The 20,546-nt window shown below is 32.8% G+C and overlaps 1 protein-coding gene across 2 annotated transcripts in view; it reads right to left on the bottom strand.

The window, feature by feature from the left end:
* Positions 1–685: 685 nt before the first annotated feature.
* Positions 686–20,546, bottom strand: part of LOC143083385 (mediator of RNA polymerase II transcription subunit 18-like) — a 197,876-nt gene continuing 178,015 nt past the window's right edge. Inside the window, exons 1-7 of one of the 2 annotated variants that reach the window (XM_076259644.1) lie at positions 8,095–8,183; positions 5,766–5,965; positions 4,679–4,745; positions 3,544–3,666; positions 2,071–2,149; positions 1,498–1,634; positions 686–1,023 (exon numbers count right to left, since the gene is read on the bottom strand). In XM_076259644.1, the coding sequence (XP_076115759.1) occupies positions 969–1,023; positions 1,498–1,634; positions 2,071–2,149; positions 3,544–3,666; positions 4,679–4,745; positions 5,766–5,943 (639 nt within the window). In that variant the 5' untranslated portion in view covers positions 5,944–5,965; positions 8,095–8,183 and the 3' untranslated portion in view covers positions 686–968. Of the gene's footprint in view, positions 1,024–1,497; positions 1,635–2,070; positions 2,150–3,543; positions 3,667–4,678; positions 4,746–5,765; positions 5,966–8,094; positions 8,184–20,546 lie in introns of those variants that run through there. The other variant, XM_076259645.1, reaches the window with a different exon arrangement.

Genomic DNA, 20,546 nt, shown 5'->3' with positions numbered 1-20,546 from the left:
CTTTGTACATTTCCATAATGGGATACATAACTTCAACAATATGTACAATTGTCTGTGAAGTCTGTGAGATCTTGGTTGAAAAATGTTGAACTGTTTTGTACACTTTGTTCTTATGTTGTACTGTTGCACCACTGTCTCAGGTTAGGGGAAGATTGGGTACCTGCTTACATATTTAACCTCTTCACATTCTGTATGTGCATGTTCAAAAGTCAGGACCCTGTAATTCATTGAATGTCTTTGTTGCTGTTAATCACATTTATTTTTCTTTTAATGTACATGCATATATCATTCTTTTCCTTATTCCTGTCGGATTTGTTTAAACAGTTTGTCATTTCTGGGTCTGTTATGGCTTGTTATGTTGTAAGGGTTTCTCATTGTCAAAGGTGACCAATAGTTGCTTATTTCTAAGCCATTTGGTCTCTGGTGGAGATTTGTCTAATTGGCAATCATCCCACATCCAACTTTTATAAGTTCTGAAATCTTGAAAATTCAGAAAAAAATCCTCAAACAATTCCACAAAAGCGTGATCACTTCAACAAATGTTTATTCCTCCCCTGAAGTTTCAGAAAACTTGGTTGAAAATTTTGAGGAGTTGATTACACAAATTATGTATTGGTACCATCAATCTGAATCAAAATATACATGTTACTTTGTATAAATTGACAAAAAATCTTCAAGCAAGATATGTACTTTTATACATTCTAATATTCATCAATAGTACAACAATAAAGTATTCATTCTGAAACTGTCTTTGACAAATACTTATTTGCTGGTTCATGATCATATACATCTAACCAGACAAATTTTGACCTTCAAATTGACTAATGAACCTGTTGGTTTGAGATTCTAGATCAGTGTTTACGCTATTGGTCGATTATATCCAGCCAATTGCAAGAAACTCAATTTCATGTCTTTTAATATCCGCCCAAGCAGTTATGTTGTGTTTAAGTTTGTTGTAAATCTGATGGTTATGTCCCAGTGGCTTGTAATCTTCTGTGATCTATCTTCTCAAGCTGCACAAGACTGATAAACATTAAGAATAATAAAATTTATAAATTGTGATTTTTGTACAAAAAGGGAGATAAACTGTTCTTTGCTTCATTAAGCCATGATTTGTAAATTGATAATTTATTTTTCTTTAATTGTTTGGAGTAATTGCAGCTAGACAAAATATTGTGGAAATATAATTTGTCATGGTGTACAAATATTTTGTTGATTTCAACGGTAAAGCCTCAAGTAAGTATAATAAATTTTCTATATACAGACTTTAGCAAAATAAAATTTTGAATACTGTGAAAGATTTTTTTTTACTGAAATGACAATTTTTCCTCAACCTACGAAGGTAAACAGTAAATAAATCCTCTGTAACAAAACATATATGTGCATACATGTATGCTAACTGGTCTAAGCAAACTTATAACTGGAACATGTGGAAAGGACAAAGCCTTGCCTAGGTCATTTGCAAACAATTTTTATTATCAATATTTTAAAGGATACGGTTTGAGTTGTTCTGCAAAGTTTTTCATGTCTTCAGCAATAGCATCTTGTCCAGCTGTAGCCAAAACACTGAGTTCTACCAAGTACGATGGCACTATAGATTCCAAGTTGTCTGTCGTGTGCCCTTGTTGCATCATCTAGAAAGCAAAAAAAAAACCATATCTTTGATTAAATAAAATGTTCTTAAATCCATAATAAACTTAAGGGGATACTGGGACTAAAATAGCTTTGGTTTGTTTTATCTACATTTAATTTTGATAACATATTTACATTAACCTTGTGATAAAAATTTCAAGGAATTTGAACCACTCAATTTACAGGAATAATTGGGATGTATATAGAGGTTTGACAAACATTAACTTTGTTCATTGAGAAGCTTAATGTCTCTTTACTTATAGTACATGTATGTGATTAAAACACTCAGCTTATTAATAAAGAGTTAACTCCCTTAAATGTTCTGTGTTCCCGTAAGTCTTTGTAAATATAATAAGTCATTAAACAAAATGTACATTGATCTGTGATCATGGCTTTACAATGTATCAAAAAGTCCTGCTTTCAAAACACTATATTTACCTTAAATATTTTGGAGACTGTAACTTTCATTCTGCCTTTATGGAAGTAAAAACCTTTTACAACAAATTCATGGTCCAATCTATAAAATAAACAGGCATAGACTGAAAAAATAAAATATGAAAGCAACCTGAAGTTTCTGTGAAATGTGATTGGACTGATAAATCATACCATAGTATATACAGTATTTTCAAATAGCACAATGGAATTTAAAAAAAGAAGTGATTCTACAAACCTATAACACCACTTTCAAAAGTCCTGTCCATTTTACTGTATTTCCAATTTAAGTCTTAATTCATTGATGAGGATTGTGGCAACCAAATATGGGTATAAGTCCGTTTGACTTCTATAAATCTTCAAAAAATAATTCTTAAAATTTCATTTTTAAAGATAAATATTTTTTTTCTTCATGTATGTTAATGTATGATATATACGAACTCTGACTATGAATATCATAATTTTAAACCTATAATCAAGAAAGTTACTCATTAGGTCTCTATGTTACTTCAATTTATTTCAATATAAAATACTCAATGGAGTACGTATGAGTAGTGTAACAGCCTTCCATTCAAAACAAAAACATTAGACATGTGCTCTAAACCTGTTTAATTGTACCATGTGACTTTACTCATTTAAATAACTCTGGTCATGTGATTACTGAGCTTTCTGTATTCAATGAGAAACACAAAAGCATGCACACATGACCAGAGTTATTTAAATGAGTAAAGTCACATGGTACAATGAAACAGGTTAAGAGCACATGTCTAATGTTTTTGTTTTGAATGGAAGGCTGTTTATGAAGAAAAAAAATATTTATCTTTAAAAATGAATTTTTAAGAATTATTTTTTGAAGATTTATAGAAGTCAAACGGACTATAGTGACATGTTTAAGCGTATTTCGCAATGCCAGAAATAAGTTTCTATACAGGCAAAATAGTTGTGTTGATTTTCTTGTCTGAAAATAACTTCTAGAGCATTATATTGGAATTTAAAAGTAAAAAGGTTACTTTTACCAGTGCAAAAGATTTTTTGACACAGCCTTTCACTCAGACTCATCGTTTCTAACTTCTATACATTCTATACATTGTGACTAGGATTGAGAGTTGTCTGATTGGCACTCATACCACATCTTCTTATTCATATCAAAATAAATTGGAATGGGTTGATCTTGTGAGTGAATTGGCTGAGCACACATATCAATAATAAACTCTGTAAAAAGTAACCTTTATTACTATAATAAATCTTTTCAAAAGCTTATAGGACCCAATGATTAGCTATACTAGTTAGTATAAAAAGGAAAATGTGTTATGATTGCCAATGAGACAACTCTCCAAAAGAGACCAAAATGACACAGAAATTAACATTTATAGGTCACCATATGGCCTTCAATAATGACCAAAGCCTATACCCCATAGTCAGCTATTAAAGGCCCTGAACTGACAAATATAAAAAAATTCGAACAGAATTATTACAAACCTGAAACCAACTTCATGAAGAAACTGTAAAACATTATCTGAGGTAGCTACATCAACACAGTTCCTAATTAGTGTGTGTCGACTTTTATCTCCCATCTCAGAATGACCGAGGTATCGGAGCTGCCTGAAAATATACGATAATACATTTTACTAAGTGAACATTTGCAGTGCCAATTTTACTGCATCAAATACACATTTCAACAATTTATATTACTTTATTGAAGCTTGAGGTTAGAATTTTTTTAAATCCCAACCCTAATACAAACTTGGGAGTTTATATATGAAAAAAGGCAAACAAAAAAATAGCCAAATATTTTAAGGAATAGGTATAGAAGCAAGAAGGATATATTCTGATACATTTCGATATTCAAAATTATTTCCTTATTTCATATGACCAAATTTCAACAAAACAATATCTAAAATTTAATTCCAGTTCTGAGTATGCTGAATCAACAAAAAACAAACTATAAAGGTAAAAAAATCTAACAAAAATACTGTCATGATTATACATGTATACAAAATGTAAGTTTTTATCACATTTCAATTTGGTCAAAACTCGAAATAACTTCAACTATTCATTTATTTTCGTAAAATAATCATAAGAGAATAAAAATTTTAGTTGAATTTTTCTTCCAAGTAAGGAACCAGATTCAATAACTGAATGAATTCGGTCCCTGCAAAACCTTTGCGCATGTACATGTAAAGTATAAGAAAATTTTCATTGCTTATTTTTTTTTGACTTTTTTGACTTTTATTGGTGAAAATAGTTTAAGTTACATGAAAATGCATATATATGTGCCTTTTGAATTCTTTTCAAACTATAAAATAATTTTGGGCAGATCTATAGTAACTGCTCCTACAAATGAAATAATAATATTTGCAATTTCTTTCAGTACCTTTCTAAATTAAATTTACATCGATTCAATTTCTCAATACAATGCAGGGACAGACCCAGCCAGCCATTTTAAAAAGGGAGGTTCCTAACCCAGGACAAAAGGGGGGGTTGGGTTCCAACTACATGTCCCCATTTAAATGCATTGATCGTCCAAAACAAAGGGGGGTTCCAACCCCTGGACCCCACCACCATCCCCACATCTGCAATCTACATCTACATTGAGTACTGGACATGGACTTACCAGTTTTCTGGTTGAACCAGGGAATGTCTGACACTATACTGTAATGGCTGAGGAATGCTGGCATTCTCTGATATGAAATATAATAAAAAGAAAAGATTAAATGCAAAACAAGACCTAATGTTTACAGTTAATAGATATAAGAAGATGGGGTATGAGTGCCAATGAGACAACTCTCCATCCAAGTAACAGAATTTTTCCACCGATTTCTGAGTATAGTATAAATTAGATGTACTATAGTAAGTCAAACACACAGATGGTCTTATATACTTTATCTGTTTTTCATTAATTAGGCTGTTAGTTTTCTCATTTGAATTGTTTTGCATTTGTGATTTTGAGGCCTAAAATAGCTGACTATGGGGTAGGGGCTTTGCTCATTGTTGAAGGCAGTACAACAACCTAAAGGGTTAATTTCTTTGTCTCTTGTGGAGAGATGTCTCATTGTCAATCAAATTGCATCTTTTTTTTATTCTATGTTAAAATGTTTAAAAAAATAAATTAAACATAATCATTGTATTTTTGGTTATTATAAACATGCAAATTGTTCAAGTGTATCAAATAGATAACTTTGATATTAAATTACTTCCTCATTAAATTATATTAATTAAGTACTGTTATTAGTAGAACTGTTTTTTTTTCTATTACTCAATTAAGAATTAAATGTTTTTTTGTAAATTTCTTAGGATGTAAAAGTGTTGACTTAGGTACATTTTGTTTGAGCCACAGCAGCACTTAATTCTAAAAATGTGCACAGTCAACATGTAATTCAACAACCCTATAAATTTATTTAAAGAAGCATTCAATATTCATAATTACATTCTTTTGCTATAAAATTCTAGAACCATGAAAACAAGACTTTCTTTTATTCATATGTGCATGTTATTGTGAAAGCTCCTGTCTTCATAAACATGATAAATGTTACATTTCTGATTTTCATTTTAAAATTAACATGATCATGAATTTTTGATGATTAAGGTTAATTTCAAAATGACTCCAGATTGCTGTTAGCCAATTAAAGTAACATATATTGAAACATACATCCATGTAATGTAATTATTCAACATTTACCGTCATTTTACTGAATACTTACTGATGGCATACACCATTTCATGATCTACAAATTTTTCTTCAGGAGAATCAGCATGATCACAAAGACCTTTCAGTCTACACAGTAAGACTTCTAACGAACTGTCTAAAATGCTTCCCTGTAGAAGGTATTCATTGGTTGGTGCTGCCTTTAATGCTTGTGCTAATTGTGGATCCATCATATTTGTCAACAATTATTCATTTCTGGAAAAAAAACCAATTTAACCTCTATCATGTTTATCATTCAGATCAGAAAGAATACTTTTCAATATGCGTACTTCTATGGTGACTTCATCTAATAAATAAATTCATTGAAGTTACAATCATGCCTGAAACAGTAAATTTATCTACTTGAAATTTATACTTCAATTTTTTTCCCTTCTAAATAATACATGTTAAAATCATGTTAATAGAAGCAGCAGCACAAAGAGTACAGTACAATTTTCGCGAAAGCCATCCCAAACTCCATACACCGAGTTTTTTCCTGGTGTGACACCAGGAAACTCCGACATCACTCCCTAAATTCTCGGAGAAATTTGGGAGTATGTACATGATATTCCTGTCTTGTGTATATCAGTCTGAACCGTTATCAACTAGTCCAAATAATTATGACGTCTGGCAAGGCTTCTTTATTTTTATTTCTGGGATGCCTGCCTCAGACTAGGAAAATCTTAAATGGACTAGTAAGCTTTCACAAAAATTTGTTGAGACCAAGTAGAAGAATGTCAGAATATTCGTCCCCTTTCAAGATAAAGCCTGTCTCTTATCATGCTTATGATTTATCATTCAATTTCAGAGCACAGGTACAGTACTTCACATCAGGCCTCTACAATAACTTTTTTTTCAACTTGTCCTGTAGGACAAGTACATACCAACATTTACTTGTCTGAATGAAATTGTTACTTGTCCAAAAAAATTCTATTAAAAATAACCTTTTTACATTTTTAGTTGATTAAAGGAGCAAAACGAATTTAAACAATATAACAGAATTTGATTTATTTCTTTTGAAATACTTTTCAAAAATATGAGTCAAGTACAACTGCAAACTAGTCATGTCACAGGAATTAGGTTCTAGTTTTCATCAATGCCAGTCTCATCACACTCGAAACAAGAGGCACAATCTCATAGGCCAATGTACACTCATTGGGCTTGTATCCTGTTTTTTTTAAGTTGAAAAAGCTTATTCAAATGCAATCAATAAAAAGAAGAAGATTTAAACCATCATAAGATCTGATTGCCAATGAGACAACTCTCTGCCCAAATTACACAGAAATTAACAGCTACAGGTCATGTATTGTTTTTTTCTCCTTATGATCAAATATAATTTTGTGAAATTTATGGCAAATTAAAAAAAAAAAATTTGAAAAAAAATTACTGGTATGGTATTTATTATAAGGAACAGAATAAGGTAGCAAAATGAGGTACTGTTTTGTCTTGGTCCCGAAATGTCTCCTGCCTTGTCAAACTGTCCATCAATCATGTCTACTTAATATGTCTCCTACGGTGCCAAACTGTCTATTAAACTTGGAGCTGAATCTTTCGAGGTGACGAACTGTCCTGTAAAGTTACCTTATCTACAAAGTGCATCATTGATTCGGATCAGTAAGACTGGTTGTCAAGAACAGTATACCTGTTAAAAAGTACCTGACAAAGAACCAGTTAAAAATTATCGATTGCAAGTAAACATGTTGAAGAAAAACGCTTTGCATTTGAATAAAAAGAATACAGAAACTTGTCAAATTAATATTTGTTTTCTTGTTTTTTGTTTATAAATACTTTGTTCATCAAAGTTGAATTAAATTTATTTTCTGCAGAATAATAATGTACTTGTCCCGACGGACAAGCTTGATACAGCTTTTACTTGTCCAACCTTTTTTCCCTCTGGTATCAGACAATCGGACAAGCGTTATTGTCGAGGCCTGCACATGTAGTCCATATTATTATGACATCTTGAAATGCTATTATACTTTTTTCTTTAACACCTTACGTCGATGCAGGAAGGCGTCAAAGCAAAAATTAAAAATATCCATCCAAGACGTCATAATTATTTGACTACTTCACATGGTGCATGGTTCCCTCATTTACTGATCTCTTTTTTTGACTTGTAAATGTCTTTTCATTTTTTCTAATTTATTTTCTTTTATTTAATGTCTTCTTACTCTTATCCATACTTGTCATATTTACAGCAATGGTTTTTATACTATTTTTTATAGCTGATATATAATTTTTGGCCTTTTATTCTTATTTTCCTACTATTATTGCTTTGAGCGACATTGTGCTCTATCATCTATATTAGAATTAAGCCTCTAGTGATATTGAAGTATTGCAGTTACCCTTAAAATGTTCGATTACAGGCAATAGTACCAAAATACATTGTTCAGTTTCTGAAAAATAAAAACAAAACTGAAACCGGAAACTGTGCTAACCATATAAAAACGAAATCGACCTCCGTTTCAACGACAAACGGTTACGGAATCAAAGGTTATTTATAAGGGTGAGGAGTACGCCGGTTATTTTGATAGTTACTTTGAAATTGGAATAATATTCTCTTGACATTATTAATTTCTTTAATCAGTATATACTATATATATATATGCTTTATCCAATTGTTTAGTTGTTTAATTGTTTAATTTTGAAGCCCTGTTATCACCTCATATTATAACACCCCATTAATCTCAATTCATTATTTTTTTTGTTCCCTATTCTTCAATCTGTAAACCCCATCCACACCCTCATAAATATATTAGGTTGTTTTCTTCCGTAATGTATTTAGAATGCCTTCGCAAGATTTTTAGTTTCACGAAATCATACAACTATTGACGCAAGTATTGTTAAAATGAAGCCTTTTCTGTCTCATCAAAATTTTGCCTTTTGAAAATTAAAGGAAATAACTCGGTTAACAAATACTGAAATAGCAAGGAACGAGCGACTGAAATTTAGAAGGTTGAAGAATAATTATGTTTATATCTGTTCCGGACCATATGAGTATTTGGACCATACGCGTATGTTCATGACCATATGCGTATACTCATATGGTCCGACCATACGCGTATGGTCCGACCGTACGCGTATGGTCGGTCCATATGAGTATAATACTCGCTTGGTTATTAACGGGCCGGACCATATGAGTATTTAGACCATTTAGGTATTTTTTTCAAATAACATTATAAACGTTTCAATAATACAAAAACTTTATCTAAAAAAACAATGATGGTTACTTGACAGTTTGTTAATTTTATAATTCAAAAATTACTTAAAAATAAAATATTGATGCCATAATTAGTTTTCATCGCTAGTTACATTCTTGCATGTAAGCTTGGGTTGACATTTACTACCACGTGGTATCATGTTTTTTTTTTTTGCATTGCGAGTCTTGGTAGTGCACGATCCTTTTCAGTTACACCTTTTGTTTGCGAGTGAAAAGCTTGCCTTTTTGCAGCTGCGTACAGTGATACCGAGGTCTTTGGCCATTCTGATCTCTATACAGTGTGTTTAAGAAGCTCTAAAGTCTTACTAGATCTCAAATCTCGCAAAATCACTGCAATAGACCATATTCATAAGACATTTAAAATAAACTATGTTACTTTCCAGTAACTTCGTTACAGTAACAGTTCATTAAGAGATTTTTGGAATTTAATTATTTAAGTCGAAATATTGCCATTCACCCGTAATAACAAAGACAAGACAAGACAAGACAAGACAATAATTTATTTGAGTCTCACCTCTTATAAAACATTTACATAATATTACAATTTCCAATATAAAACAAGAGCCACTCTAAAAAGAGTTATGAGAGACTATAAAAATAGTATATACATTACATATATATATATACATACATAAAACATAAAACAAATTAAAAGTATACAGATGTTAAGAGTAACATAAAACAAATTAAAAGTATACAAATGTTAAGAATATAATAAAAATTTTCTTTTCAGTAAAATATCATAGCAGATTTTGGCAGTATAAAAGTAAACATTTTCATCACTAAATAAAAATACAAATTTATCGTCATCTGACATACTATTAAAATCATGACAGAAAGAATTAGCATGACTAAACAACACAGCACGAAAATCTGCATATAGTGGACATTTCAAAATTACATGTTTCTCATCTTCAATGGTATCATTACAACTAAAACATATTCTTTCATTAATAGGTAAGTTCTGATACCGGTCCGTTTCAATTTTTAGGGGTGCAACACCACAGCGAAATTTTGCAAAAGCACTTCTATATTTCCCTGCAATAGTTTTACAAATGTAATTTTCTACCTTAAATTCTGTTTTAAATAATTTATAAGTACGAAGTTTGGCATATTCATTCGAAACCAACTTATTATGCCATTCAGTTTTATATAAATCAATAGCTAAGCATTCTATATCCTTAATTACATTTTTAGTTAACAATATATCACAGTTACAATATGGTTCAAGATTATACTCTTTAAACTTAGTCATCACTCTGAAGCACCAGTTTTTAATTGGCTTATTTCCATACTTATATGACCACATAAATACTCTTTTGTTCAATCTATCATTGTCCATTTTACAAAATCTGGACCATAATCTAAAAACAGCTGTCCATTGCTTTACATTGCATGGAATCCGGCCCATATCACCATACAGAACATATATAAGTTTGGTGTATACTTTCCTACACCCATAAAAAATCTCATCGCTCTGTTTTTAACGGCATTTATGCAAGAGAATTCTCTTGTTCCCCATATTGAAGCACCATAATCGATGACTGACCATACAAGTGTGTCAAAAAGCTTTGTATAAGTAGAGTAACAAAAACCACCATTTGATTTACATTTTGCGATCAATTACCCAAGAGCTCTACTTGCCGACTTGGCAATAGCTTTTGCCATTAAATCATAATTTAAAAATTCTGTAAGATGTAAACCAAGGTAAGTATATTGTATTACAATTTCAATATTATCATTACCCAGCATAAATGTAGAAATAGACCTTGGAAAAGAAGGTGGTCTAAAATGAATAATCTTAGATTTACTCCTATTAACACTAATATCATTTTTATGACACCACATATGTAAAACATTTAAGAGCATCTGTAAGTCTGATTCATTTTCAGCAAGTAAAACAATATCATCAACATAGAGCAAAATACATATTTTCTCTTCCTCTATCGGAATACCAACATTTAAACTTTTAACTTCATTTACTAAATTATTAATAAAAATATTGAATAAAATGGGCGATAACACACACCCTTGTTTTAAACCACATTGAACATCAAACCATTGGGTTAAATTCCCATTAACTTTCACACATGACTGTACTTTATGATATAAAGATTTTAAAGCATTCAACATTTTACTACTAATTCCTATTGATTCAAGTTTACAAAATAATAAAAATCTGTTTACAGTATCATATGCTTTTTTGAAATCATTAAAAGCTGCAAAAGTTGACATTTTACACATTTTTCTTGTTTCAATAATACTTGTAATTGTTGACAAATGATCAATAGTACTACGATTAGATCTAAAACCATTTTGTTACCAAATCGGCAATGGACATCGGTAATGACCATCGTTATAAAATGTTGTTGTTGTTTTTTATAGTTTTGACAAGTACTGAAGTAAAATAAACTTTGAGAAACTTCTAATTTTTATTTAGCTAATCTTTTTATCATAATATTATAATAAAATTACCTATATGATAGCGTCTTTTTAATGAGCGGTCATACCATATGAAAAGTTTCAGAAGTATTAAAAGTAAGCTGTAACAGAATGTTAATTACCCCGACCATATGAGTATATACCCATATGGTCATGACCATACGCGTATGGTCCAAATCCTCATATGGTCCGGAACATATCTAAAACGCCACTATCAATTAACTATCGTTCTAAATTTTTAAAATTCCCGCTGTTTACCCGTTTATCAACGATCACATGAATAATAATCTTTCTAGCTGATAAACCACACGAGAATGAATATGTCAAATTAAAAAGGTATTTTTTTTAGATTTCATAATTCGCTATTTCCTATATTAACACTTTTTTCTTCTTTAATTCTGGCGTTTTGTTTATTTTCCTTATATATATATATATATATATATATATATATATATATATATATATATATATATATATATATATATATATATATATATATATATATATATATATATATATATATATATATATATATATATATATATATATATATATAATGTTGTTATAACACATAAATAAGTGAAATTTGTCAAAGTATATATTTCTACTTTCGTTCTTGTGCAAGGTATTTGTCTTTGTTTTATCAACAACCCTTAAGATATGGTCATCTATTGCATGTCTTTTTACGACAGGCAGTGAAAACCTTGACTTGTCAAGGTAGTATTTGATGAAGTTGAACTCTAAATTAGAGTTTGGCCCAAATGTTAAGGTCCACTGAACATAAAAAAATATGGTGCGAGTGAGGCATTCGTAAACTGTTTTAAAAAACTCTTCTTTCGCTATATTCTTATATTGGTTCCTCTATTTATTAGAAGAAACCGACAAAACTGTACATTGAAGCAGGGCACTGTCATTACATGCAATATGCTACAAGGAAACTTTAAGCATAGCCAGTCTAGCTATTCAATTCAATCGTTAATTAACCTTTATGAGAGGCCCAGATAGTTTCATGCCAGGTTATATTTTATAGTTCCTTTTTGGTCATATATAGCTCTTCAACAATTAAGGTTATTATCAAATCTTAGCTTTCAAATATTCGGCTTTGGGCATGATGGTAAATCCAGAAAAGTACCTCGGTCTCATGAAATTTATGACGTGTTTTCATATTTTATAGAAATTGAAGTAATATTTGTTTTAATAAAATCTATTTCTGAACAAGAAATTTGGTATTTTTATACAAATATAGCTTTCTTCTTATTCGGACCCTTCCTGTACCTCTGATTGTCCGGACGGAGTTAAGAGAATAGTGAATGAACTTATGTGTTATGATGTAAATTTCTGTGATTTATTTCATAACTTTTCAATACTGTTTTTACAATCTTTCTCAATTTTAATCGTCATCTGCTTGAAGTTTAATTAGTAAAATAGAACTTAAAAGGCCAGTGTCATTTTGAGATAAAGGATTAGGCTTAATTAATACTTGTGAATAGACCGAATTTGTCAAATGTTTATTAATTAGCGTCATTTTATATTGGAGCAATCGACATTTGTTATAAAAAGAGACAATAAGAAAATATAGTCAGCGAGAATTACCGAACGTTAGAATACGGATGACACTGTGTTGCTACATTTAAGGACTTTCCAGCAGACTGTGCCCTTTTTATAGTTTTATGGACCCCTTATGTGATTTTGTTTTATGTAATTATATTGATTTATTTTAGATTCAACAATAGAACATTGAAAGTACAATCTATGCATTTCTTATTCATTCAAATCTACCGTTAGTTCCCTCGTGTTGTAAAATCACAATATATATGTCAGACTCCGAAAAATTAAGAGAAAATGGACAAAATATTAATGTGTACTTTTGTTTTTCTTTTGTTGCCATGGCGCTGTCAGTTTATTTTCGACTTCTGACTAATGAGTTTTAATGTCCCTTTGATATATGTTTCGCCTCTTATTTGTAGTCAAGGGGCTACACTAACTTTGATTGTTGTGGTAATTGCTGGTGATGGCACACGTAATGATGTTATAGGCTGATGATGACGATGATAAGGATGATGTTGTTGTTGTAAACAACTACTGCTATAATTGTTATTTATTATTTATATTTATTTGCAGCTTTTTGTGTGTAATGGCGACATCCTCTCCAAGCTGTAGTGTTTGTGACGCACGCCACATCAACAAACCATCTACAATCTGGTGCACAGAATGTGACGAGGGACTATGTACAGAATGCCAGGAACATCACAGTTTGTCCAAAGGAACAAGAAACCATAAAGTGATACCAATCATTGAATACAAGCAATTACCAGCTGATGTACTAAAGATTAGTCAAATCTGTAGCAAACACAATCAAAAGTTTCAAATCTATTGCCAGATGCATGAGTGTCCTTGTTGCAGCAAGTGTATTGTAGCAAGCCATAAAGAATGTCATGACATCGTTAATTTAGATGACGTCATTCTTAATTCAAAAACATCGAATGCCTTGTCCGAGATAGAAGAAACATTAGTTGAAGTAGCAGAAAACATTAAAAAAATTCGTGAGCATCAGCAGGACAATCTTTCAACTTTGAAAGAGAGGAGAAAGGAAATTGAAGAAGAAATCGAGAAGACCAGAATAAAGATCAACAACCGTCTTGACAAATTACAAAAAGATTTAATAAAACAACTGAATGCGTACGAAAATAAAGAAAACTCGAAAATTCGTCAGTTACTATCATCATTGGAAAAGAAGGAAAAGGAAGTTGCCGATTGTCAGCGAAACATTGGAAACATCAAACAATACGGAACGCACCTTCAGATGTTTCTTTCAATGAAGCCTATAAAAGAGGACGTCTCTAGTAAAGAAAATTTCCTGGACTCACTTTTCCAAGGTGAGGATTTGAACCAGAATTCTCTAGAGTATAAAATAAACGGTGCTATTCAGAATATCATATCTAATGTCAATAGTTTTGGAGAATTATATATTGAAACTAAACCTTGCGATCTTGTCCTGAGTAGAAAGAATGCTAAACAAGCCCAGATAATGGTACCAACCGTTCAAGCAAGATCCATTGAAGATATACAGCTGCGTATAAACAAGACAATAAACACACAAGGACAACTCGTTTACGGATGTTGCATGCTGCTGGACGGTAGATTGGTTTTTACTTTCCGCGATGAAAGGACAATAAAAGTTTTCAACATGGAGGGATCAAAAGATTTTGATATGGAGATACCGTGTGGAGTATTTCATATAGTAAACATCGGCGATACCAATACATTGGTTGTTACATCCGGGGAATCAGAGAAGCAATGTCTTACCATTATAGACCTGGAGAGGAAACTAATCAAGAAAACAATTTCACTGACTTCTCAGAATTATGGCTTAGTATTGAAGGACAATCAGTTGATTTATTCCGCTTACAACAAAGGCATACGAATGATAAATCTGTACGACGAGTCTTCGAGTGACATAGTCCAAGAAGAGATGGCCACTGAAGGTTACCTAGCAACGTTCAAAGACCACATCTATCATACAAACAGACTAGCGCACACTGTTACATGTTATAACCTTCAAGGTGGAATACAATGGACCTTTCAAAATGAAAGCGTTCTGGATAATCCTCTAGGGGTCGCTGTAGATAATGATGGTTATGTGTATGTGGTGGGGTTTTGGAAGAACAATCTTGTAGTTATTTCCCCTGACGGACAACAACACAGAGAAGTGTTGACAGAAAGGGATGGTCTAAATAATCCCGTTTCTCTTCATTATTGCGGATTAAAGAAGCAGTTGCTAGTAGCCAACTGGAATGACCAGGCTCACTTGTTTGATTTTATTTGAACAATTGAAATTAGGAAATTTCTCTCTTTTAAATCAGAGCGAAATTTTTCGATATCAATTTAATATTATGCACCTTTATCGTTTGTTTTATAAATTGTATGTTAAGTATGATTAAAAGTATATTCGATCAATTAAATATATTTTTAATTTTATTATAATACGCGTTTAAAATGATTAAAAATGGTGTATGTTTTCCCTCTATAACTGTCACAGCTAAAGCTTTGATAAAAATGTCACACATAAAAGTGAGAGGTTTAGCTAGGTTAAATCTTTATTTTCTGCATGAGGAAATACATGTGCCATGTCATAATATGAAAAAAATAATTTGTGTTTGAACTTTTAATTTGTTCATCTCATTTGTGATTTCTGGTCCGAATTTCGTTTGACGTTTGGTATTTTTGGTATTTTAAATTTTTCCTATTTTTAAAAAAAATATTCTTTAAAGAACATGTTTGTTTTTTTATTCATAGATAAGATGGCTTAATTATGCGTACGCGTAATTTCTGATGAGGTTGTGCTTAATAGATCAATAACTCTTAGCGAAGCAGAACCATCTTTCAGTTATTTTTACACTTATATTGACATTTATATTTATGTTTATTCAAACATAGTTATTATAGACTCAACATTCTTTACAGAATGCATGGAATTCTTACCATTTTGCAGGAACCATGAATCATAAAAATTACAAGATTCAAGATTTTGACACTGAACATACAAAATTATGTCTATTAATGTTTAGGAAACATAAAGTTGTGTGCATAACTGTACAATAAAATAACCAAGTGTTTTCATTTAATGCATTCATGGTATATATTTATTGAAATAATAGATTGAACCTTGCTGCTTTTTTATGAATAGAGCGTCGTAAACCGACCATCATTGAATTTTTACATTCTAAGATGTATTTTTATTTGTATCTATCTGGTGACTTAAGCCCTTTTAAACTAATTTTTGTAGTTCGTTTTTATGTTGTACTGTCTCAGGTAAGGGGAATGTTGGGATCCCGCTAATATATTTAAACCGCCATATTATGTATGTATGTGTAGTATATTATGTTTATTTGGTTTTGTGGTAGTTAGTCATTAGTAATAGACATTGTAATAGTTTCTTTCCCTTTTCTTTATAGACTCCTGTAATCATGAATGATGGTTTGGATTTAAGTTGATAAATAAATCATGTATCTACTTGAGAACTCTTTTGAATGATTATTAACTACACTACAGTTTTATCAACTTAAATCATCATGCATAAATACCTCAGACCTGAACGATTGGATGCCAATCCTGATTCACCTACAGCAGCAAAAGAATGGTTTCACTGGAAACGAACTTTTACAAACTTTTTGACCTCTGCCGGAGAAGAAGCTCCAGACAAACTAATAATGTTGATCAATTTTGTTTCGCCGCGTGTATATGAGTATATTGGTGAATGTGAAACTTACGATACCGCTATATCACTGTTAGAAGCTGTGTATGTTCGACCAAAAAACGAGGTTCTGGCTAGGCACTTGTTGATAACACGCAGACAACAGACAGGTGAGACACTTGACCAGTTTCTACAAGAGCTTAAAGTATTGGCAAAGGATTGTAACTTTCAACCAGTGACGGCCGATAAATACAAGGAAGAATACACAAGGGACGCCTTTATAAATGGACTTTGCTCACAAATTGTTCGACAACGTTTGTTGGAAAATAAAACTCTTGACCTTAAGACAATGTTTGATCAGGCGCGAACATTAGATCTAGCTCAACGCAGTAATGAAGTGTATGTTCAGCCATTTTCTGTGACAGCCGATTGGACAAAAATCAGATGAAAGTGTTCCAGATAGCACAACAAAACTTCAATTCGTTACTGAAGAAGACAAGATTACAGCAGCTGCTGCACAACGACCCGGAAGTAAACAAAGGTGCTTCTTTTGTGGGAATAATGCTCACGCGAGACGTTTTTGTCCGGCAAAGGATGCCTCTTGTCATAACTGTAGTAAGAAAGGACACTTTTCGAAAGTGTGTAAATCTAATACAACAAGTACTGGGACATCTGCCTCTTGTACTCCCATATTAGCAACCGTGACTGCTGCATCTCCGCAATGTTTAAAGAAAGCGGTAATAAATGTGCGCGTGAATGAACGTCCGTGCAAAGCCTTGATAGACACGGGTAGTTCTGAAAGTTTCATTGATAGACAATTTGCAAAATTAATGTCAGTAAATATAAATGACGCTACCGGAAGTGTATCGATGGCATCCAGTGCTCTCAGTAGTCCTATAGTAGGAATTTGCAAAGTAAACTTAAACATTGATGGACATTTCTATCGGAATATGCAGTTGTCTGTCCTCAATAAACTCTGTTGTGACATTATCTTGGGACAGGACTTCATGAAAAGACACGACAGTATAAAAATAAGTTTCGGTGGAAGCAGACCAGCCGTAGAAATTAATGATTCAAATACAGTTTGTGGTTTAGCTGCTTCAAGTGTTGATCCCCCAGAATTATTTGCCACCTTGACAAGTGAATGCCGACCTATTGCTACAAAATCAAGGAAGTACAGTGCAGTCGATAGAGAATTCATAGAAAAGGAGACAACGAGATTACTTACCGAAGGTATAATTGAGCCTAGTATGTCACCATGGAGAGCTCAAGTTTTAGTAACTTCAAATGAAAGGCACAAGAAAAGATTAGTAATCGATTACTCTCAAACTATAAACAGATTTACTGAACTTGATGCTTATCCGTTTCCTAACATTAATCAAATGGTCTCAGATATCGCCAAATACAAGGTATACAGTACGCTTGATTTACGTAGTGCCTATCACCAAATTCCGTTACGTGAACATGAAAAGAAGTATACAGCTTTTGAAGCCAATGGCAGTTTGTATCAATTTCGGCGAGTCCCCTTTGGCGTTACGAACGGAGTTGCTTGTTTTCAAAGGGTAATTGACCGTCTAGTGGCCGAAAACAAATTAGAAGCAGTATTTGTGTATATTGATAATATCACAATAGGCGGAATGGACCAAACCGAACATGACGAAAACTTACGTAGATTTCTTGATGTTGCCGACAAACATCAGCTAACATTTAATGAGGACAAATGTGTGTACTCTGTCGAGTCAGTTGATCTACTTGGATATACCATCAGTCAAGGTGTTTTACGACCTGACCCTGATCGAATGAAGCCGCTAAGGGAACTCCCTGTTCCCCACAGTCCTAAATCAGTGAAAAGAGCCATGGGAATGTTTTCGTATTATAGTCAATGGATACCAAGATTCTCAGACAAAATCAAACCTTTAGCTAACGCTACTTCTTTTCCGTTAGACTCTATTGCAGTGAAAGCAGTCGATGATTTGAAATCCTATCTTGAAAACGCAAGCATAAGTGCAATTGATGAAGCTATTCCTTTTGTCGTAGAAACCGATGCATCAGATTCTGCAGTAGCCGGAAGTCTCAATCAGGGTGGAAGGCCTGTTGCTTTCTTTTCGAGAACTTTAAATGCTCATGAATTAGGACACTCATCTGTAGAAAAGGAAGCATGTGCCATTATAGATGCGGTTCGCAAATGGAGACACTTACTTAGTGCGAAACATTTCACTCTTGTCACTGATCAGGAAGCAGTTTCTTATATGTTTGATTCAAAGAAGCACGGTAAAGTGAAAAATGACAAAATAATTCGATGGAGAACTGAATTGAGCTGTTACAGCTATGATATGAAATATCGTCCTGGACAAGACAATGCATCAGCCGATTGTTTTTCTCGAGCTTACTGCTCATCCATCAGCTCCGATTCTCTTTCTGAACTACACAGTGCACTTTGCCATCCGGGCATCAATAGACTTCTTCACTTCGTCCGTTCAAAGAACTTACCTTTCTCAGTTGATGACGTGAAGAGAACAATCAAACAGTGTGAGATTTGTGCAAAAGTAAAACCTCAGTATGCTAAACCGAATGCATCACCTCTTGTGAAAGCTACACAACCATTTGAACGCTTAAGCATTGATTTTAAAGGACCACTGCCGTCTGTTAGTACAAAGAAGTATATTCTTACCGTTGTTGACGAATACTCAAGATTCCCGTTTGCCTTTCCTTGTTCCGATATGACAAGTTATTCAGTGTTTACGACAGTTATTTGCTCTTTTTGGTATGCCTGCTTATATTCACTCGGACCGTGGTCAATCTTTCATGAGTGCCGAACTCAAAACTTTTCTACAATCGCATGGAGTAGCTACTAGCAGGACAACGCCATACAGCCCACAGAGCAATGGGCAATGTAAACGCTATAACGGTATAATCTGGAAAGCCGTGACACTAGCATTAGAATCTTTGGGACTTAAAGAGACGCAGTGGGAGAGTGTATTGCCAGATGCACTGCATTCTGTTCGAAGTTTGTTATGTACAGCAATAAACTGTACTCCACATGAAAGGTTTTTCAACTTTACAAGAAGATCGTCATCTGGCCAATCTATTCCGTCGTGGTTAGCCAATCCTGGACCAATTTTAATGAAAAAGCATGTGCGTGCGACTAAATATGATCCTCTCGTCGAGGAAGTAGATCTTTTGGAAGCTAATCCAACTTATGCTCATGTTAGATTGCCTGATGGACGCGAAACTACTGTATCAGTCCGACATCTAGCACCAAGAGGACAATCAATAAGCAATGACAATCATGATCATTCCGTTTTGAACGATCATACAACTATGGACATTTCCGAAACCGATGTTGAAAATACAACACAGGAAGCTACCAACAACACGGACAACACTATGGAAGCATCTCCCGTTATTAGACGTTCTACACGTGAAGTTAAGAAACCATCTAGATTTGGATTTGACGATTAACTGAAATTTTTAATTGAACTATTGTGTTGACTTTTAGAGGGGGTGAATGTAGTATATTATGTTTATTTGGTTTTGTGGTAGTTAGTCATTAGTAATAGACATTGTAATAGTTTCTTTCCCTTTTCTTTATAGACTCCTGTAATCATGAATGATGGTTTGGATTTAAGTTGATAAATAAATCATGTATCTACTTGAGAACTCTTTTGAATGATTATTAACTACACTACAGCATGTATGTGCCTGTCCCAAGCCAGGAGCCTGTAATTCAGTGGTTGTCGCTTGTTGATGTATTATATATTTTTTTCGTTCATTTTTTGTACATATATTAGGCCGTTAGTTAGTTATGTAGGCCGTTAGTTGGCAGTAAAATCCTTTCCAAAGTGTTTGTTTGTGGGATGTTTGAATTTGCAGCAATGTTCAATTAGAACTGGTATGTTGTCTTGCGAAGAGAGAGTGCCTCTCTTTTTGTATGTTAAGGA

This window comes from Mytilus galloprovincialis, chromosome 7, assembly GCF_965363235.1.
Source record: "Mytilus galloprovincialis chromosome 7, xbMytGall1.hap1.1, whole genome shotgun sequence".
In the NCBI taxonomy this organism is placed as follows: domain Eukaryota; kingdom Metazoa; phylum Mollusca; class Bivalvia; order Mytilida; family Mytilidae; genus Mytilus; species Mytilus galloprovincialis.
This window is presented reverse-complemented; position numbering and strand designations above follow the sequence as displayed.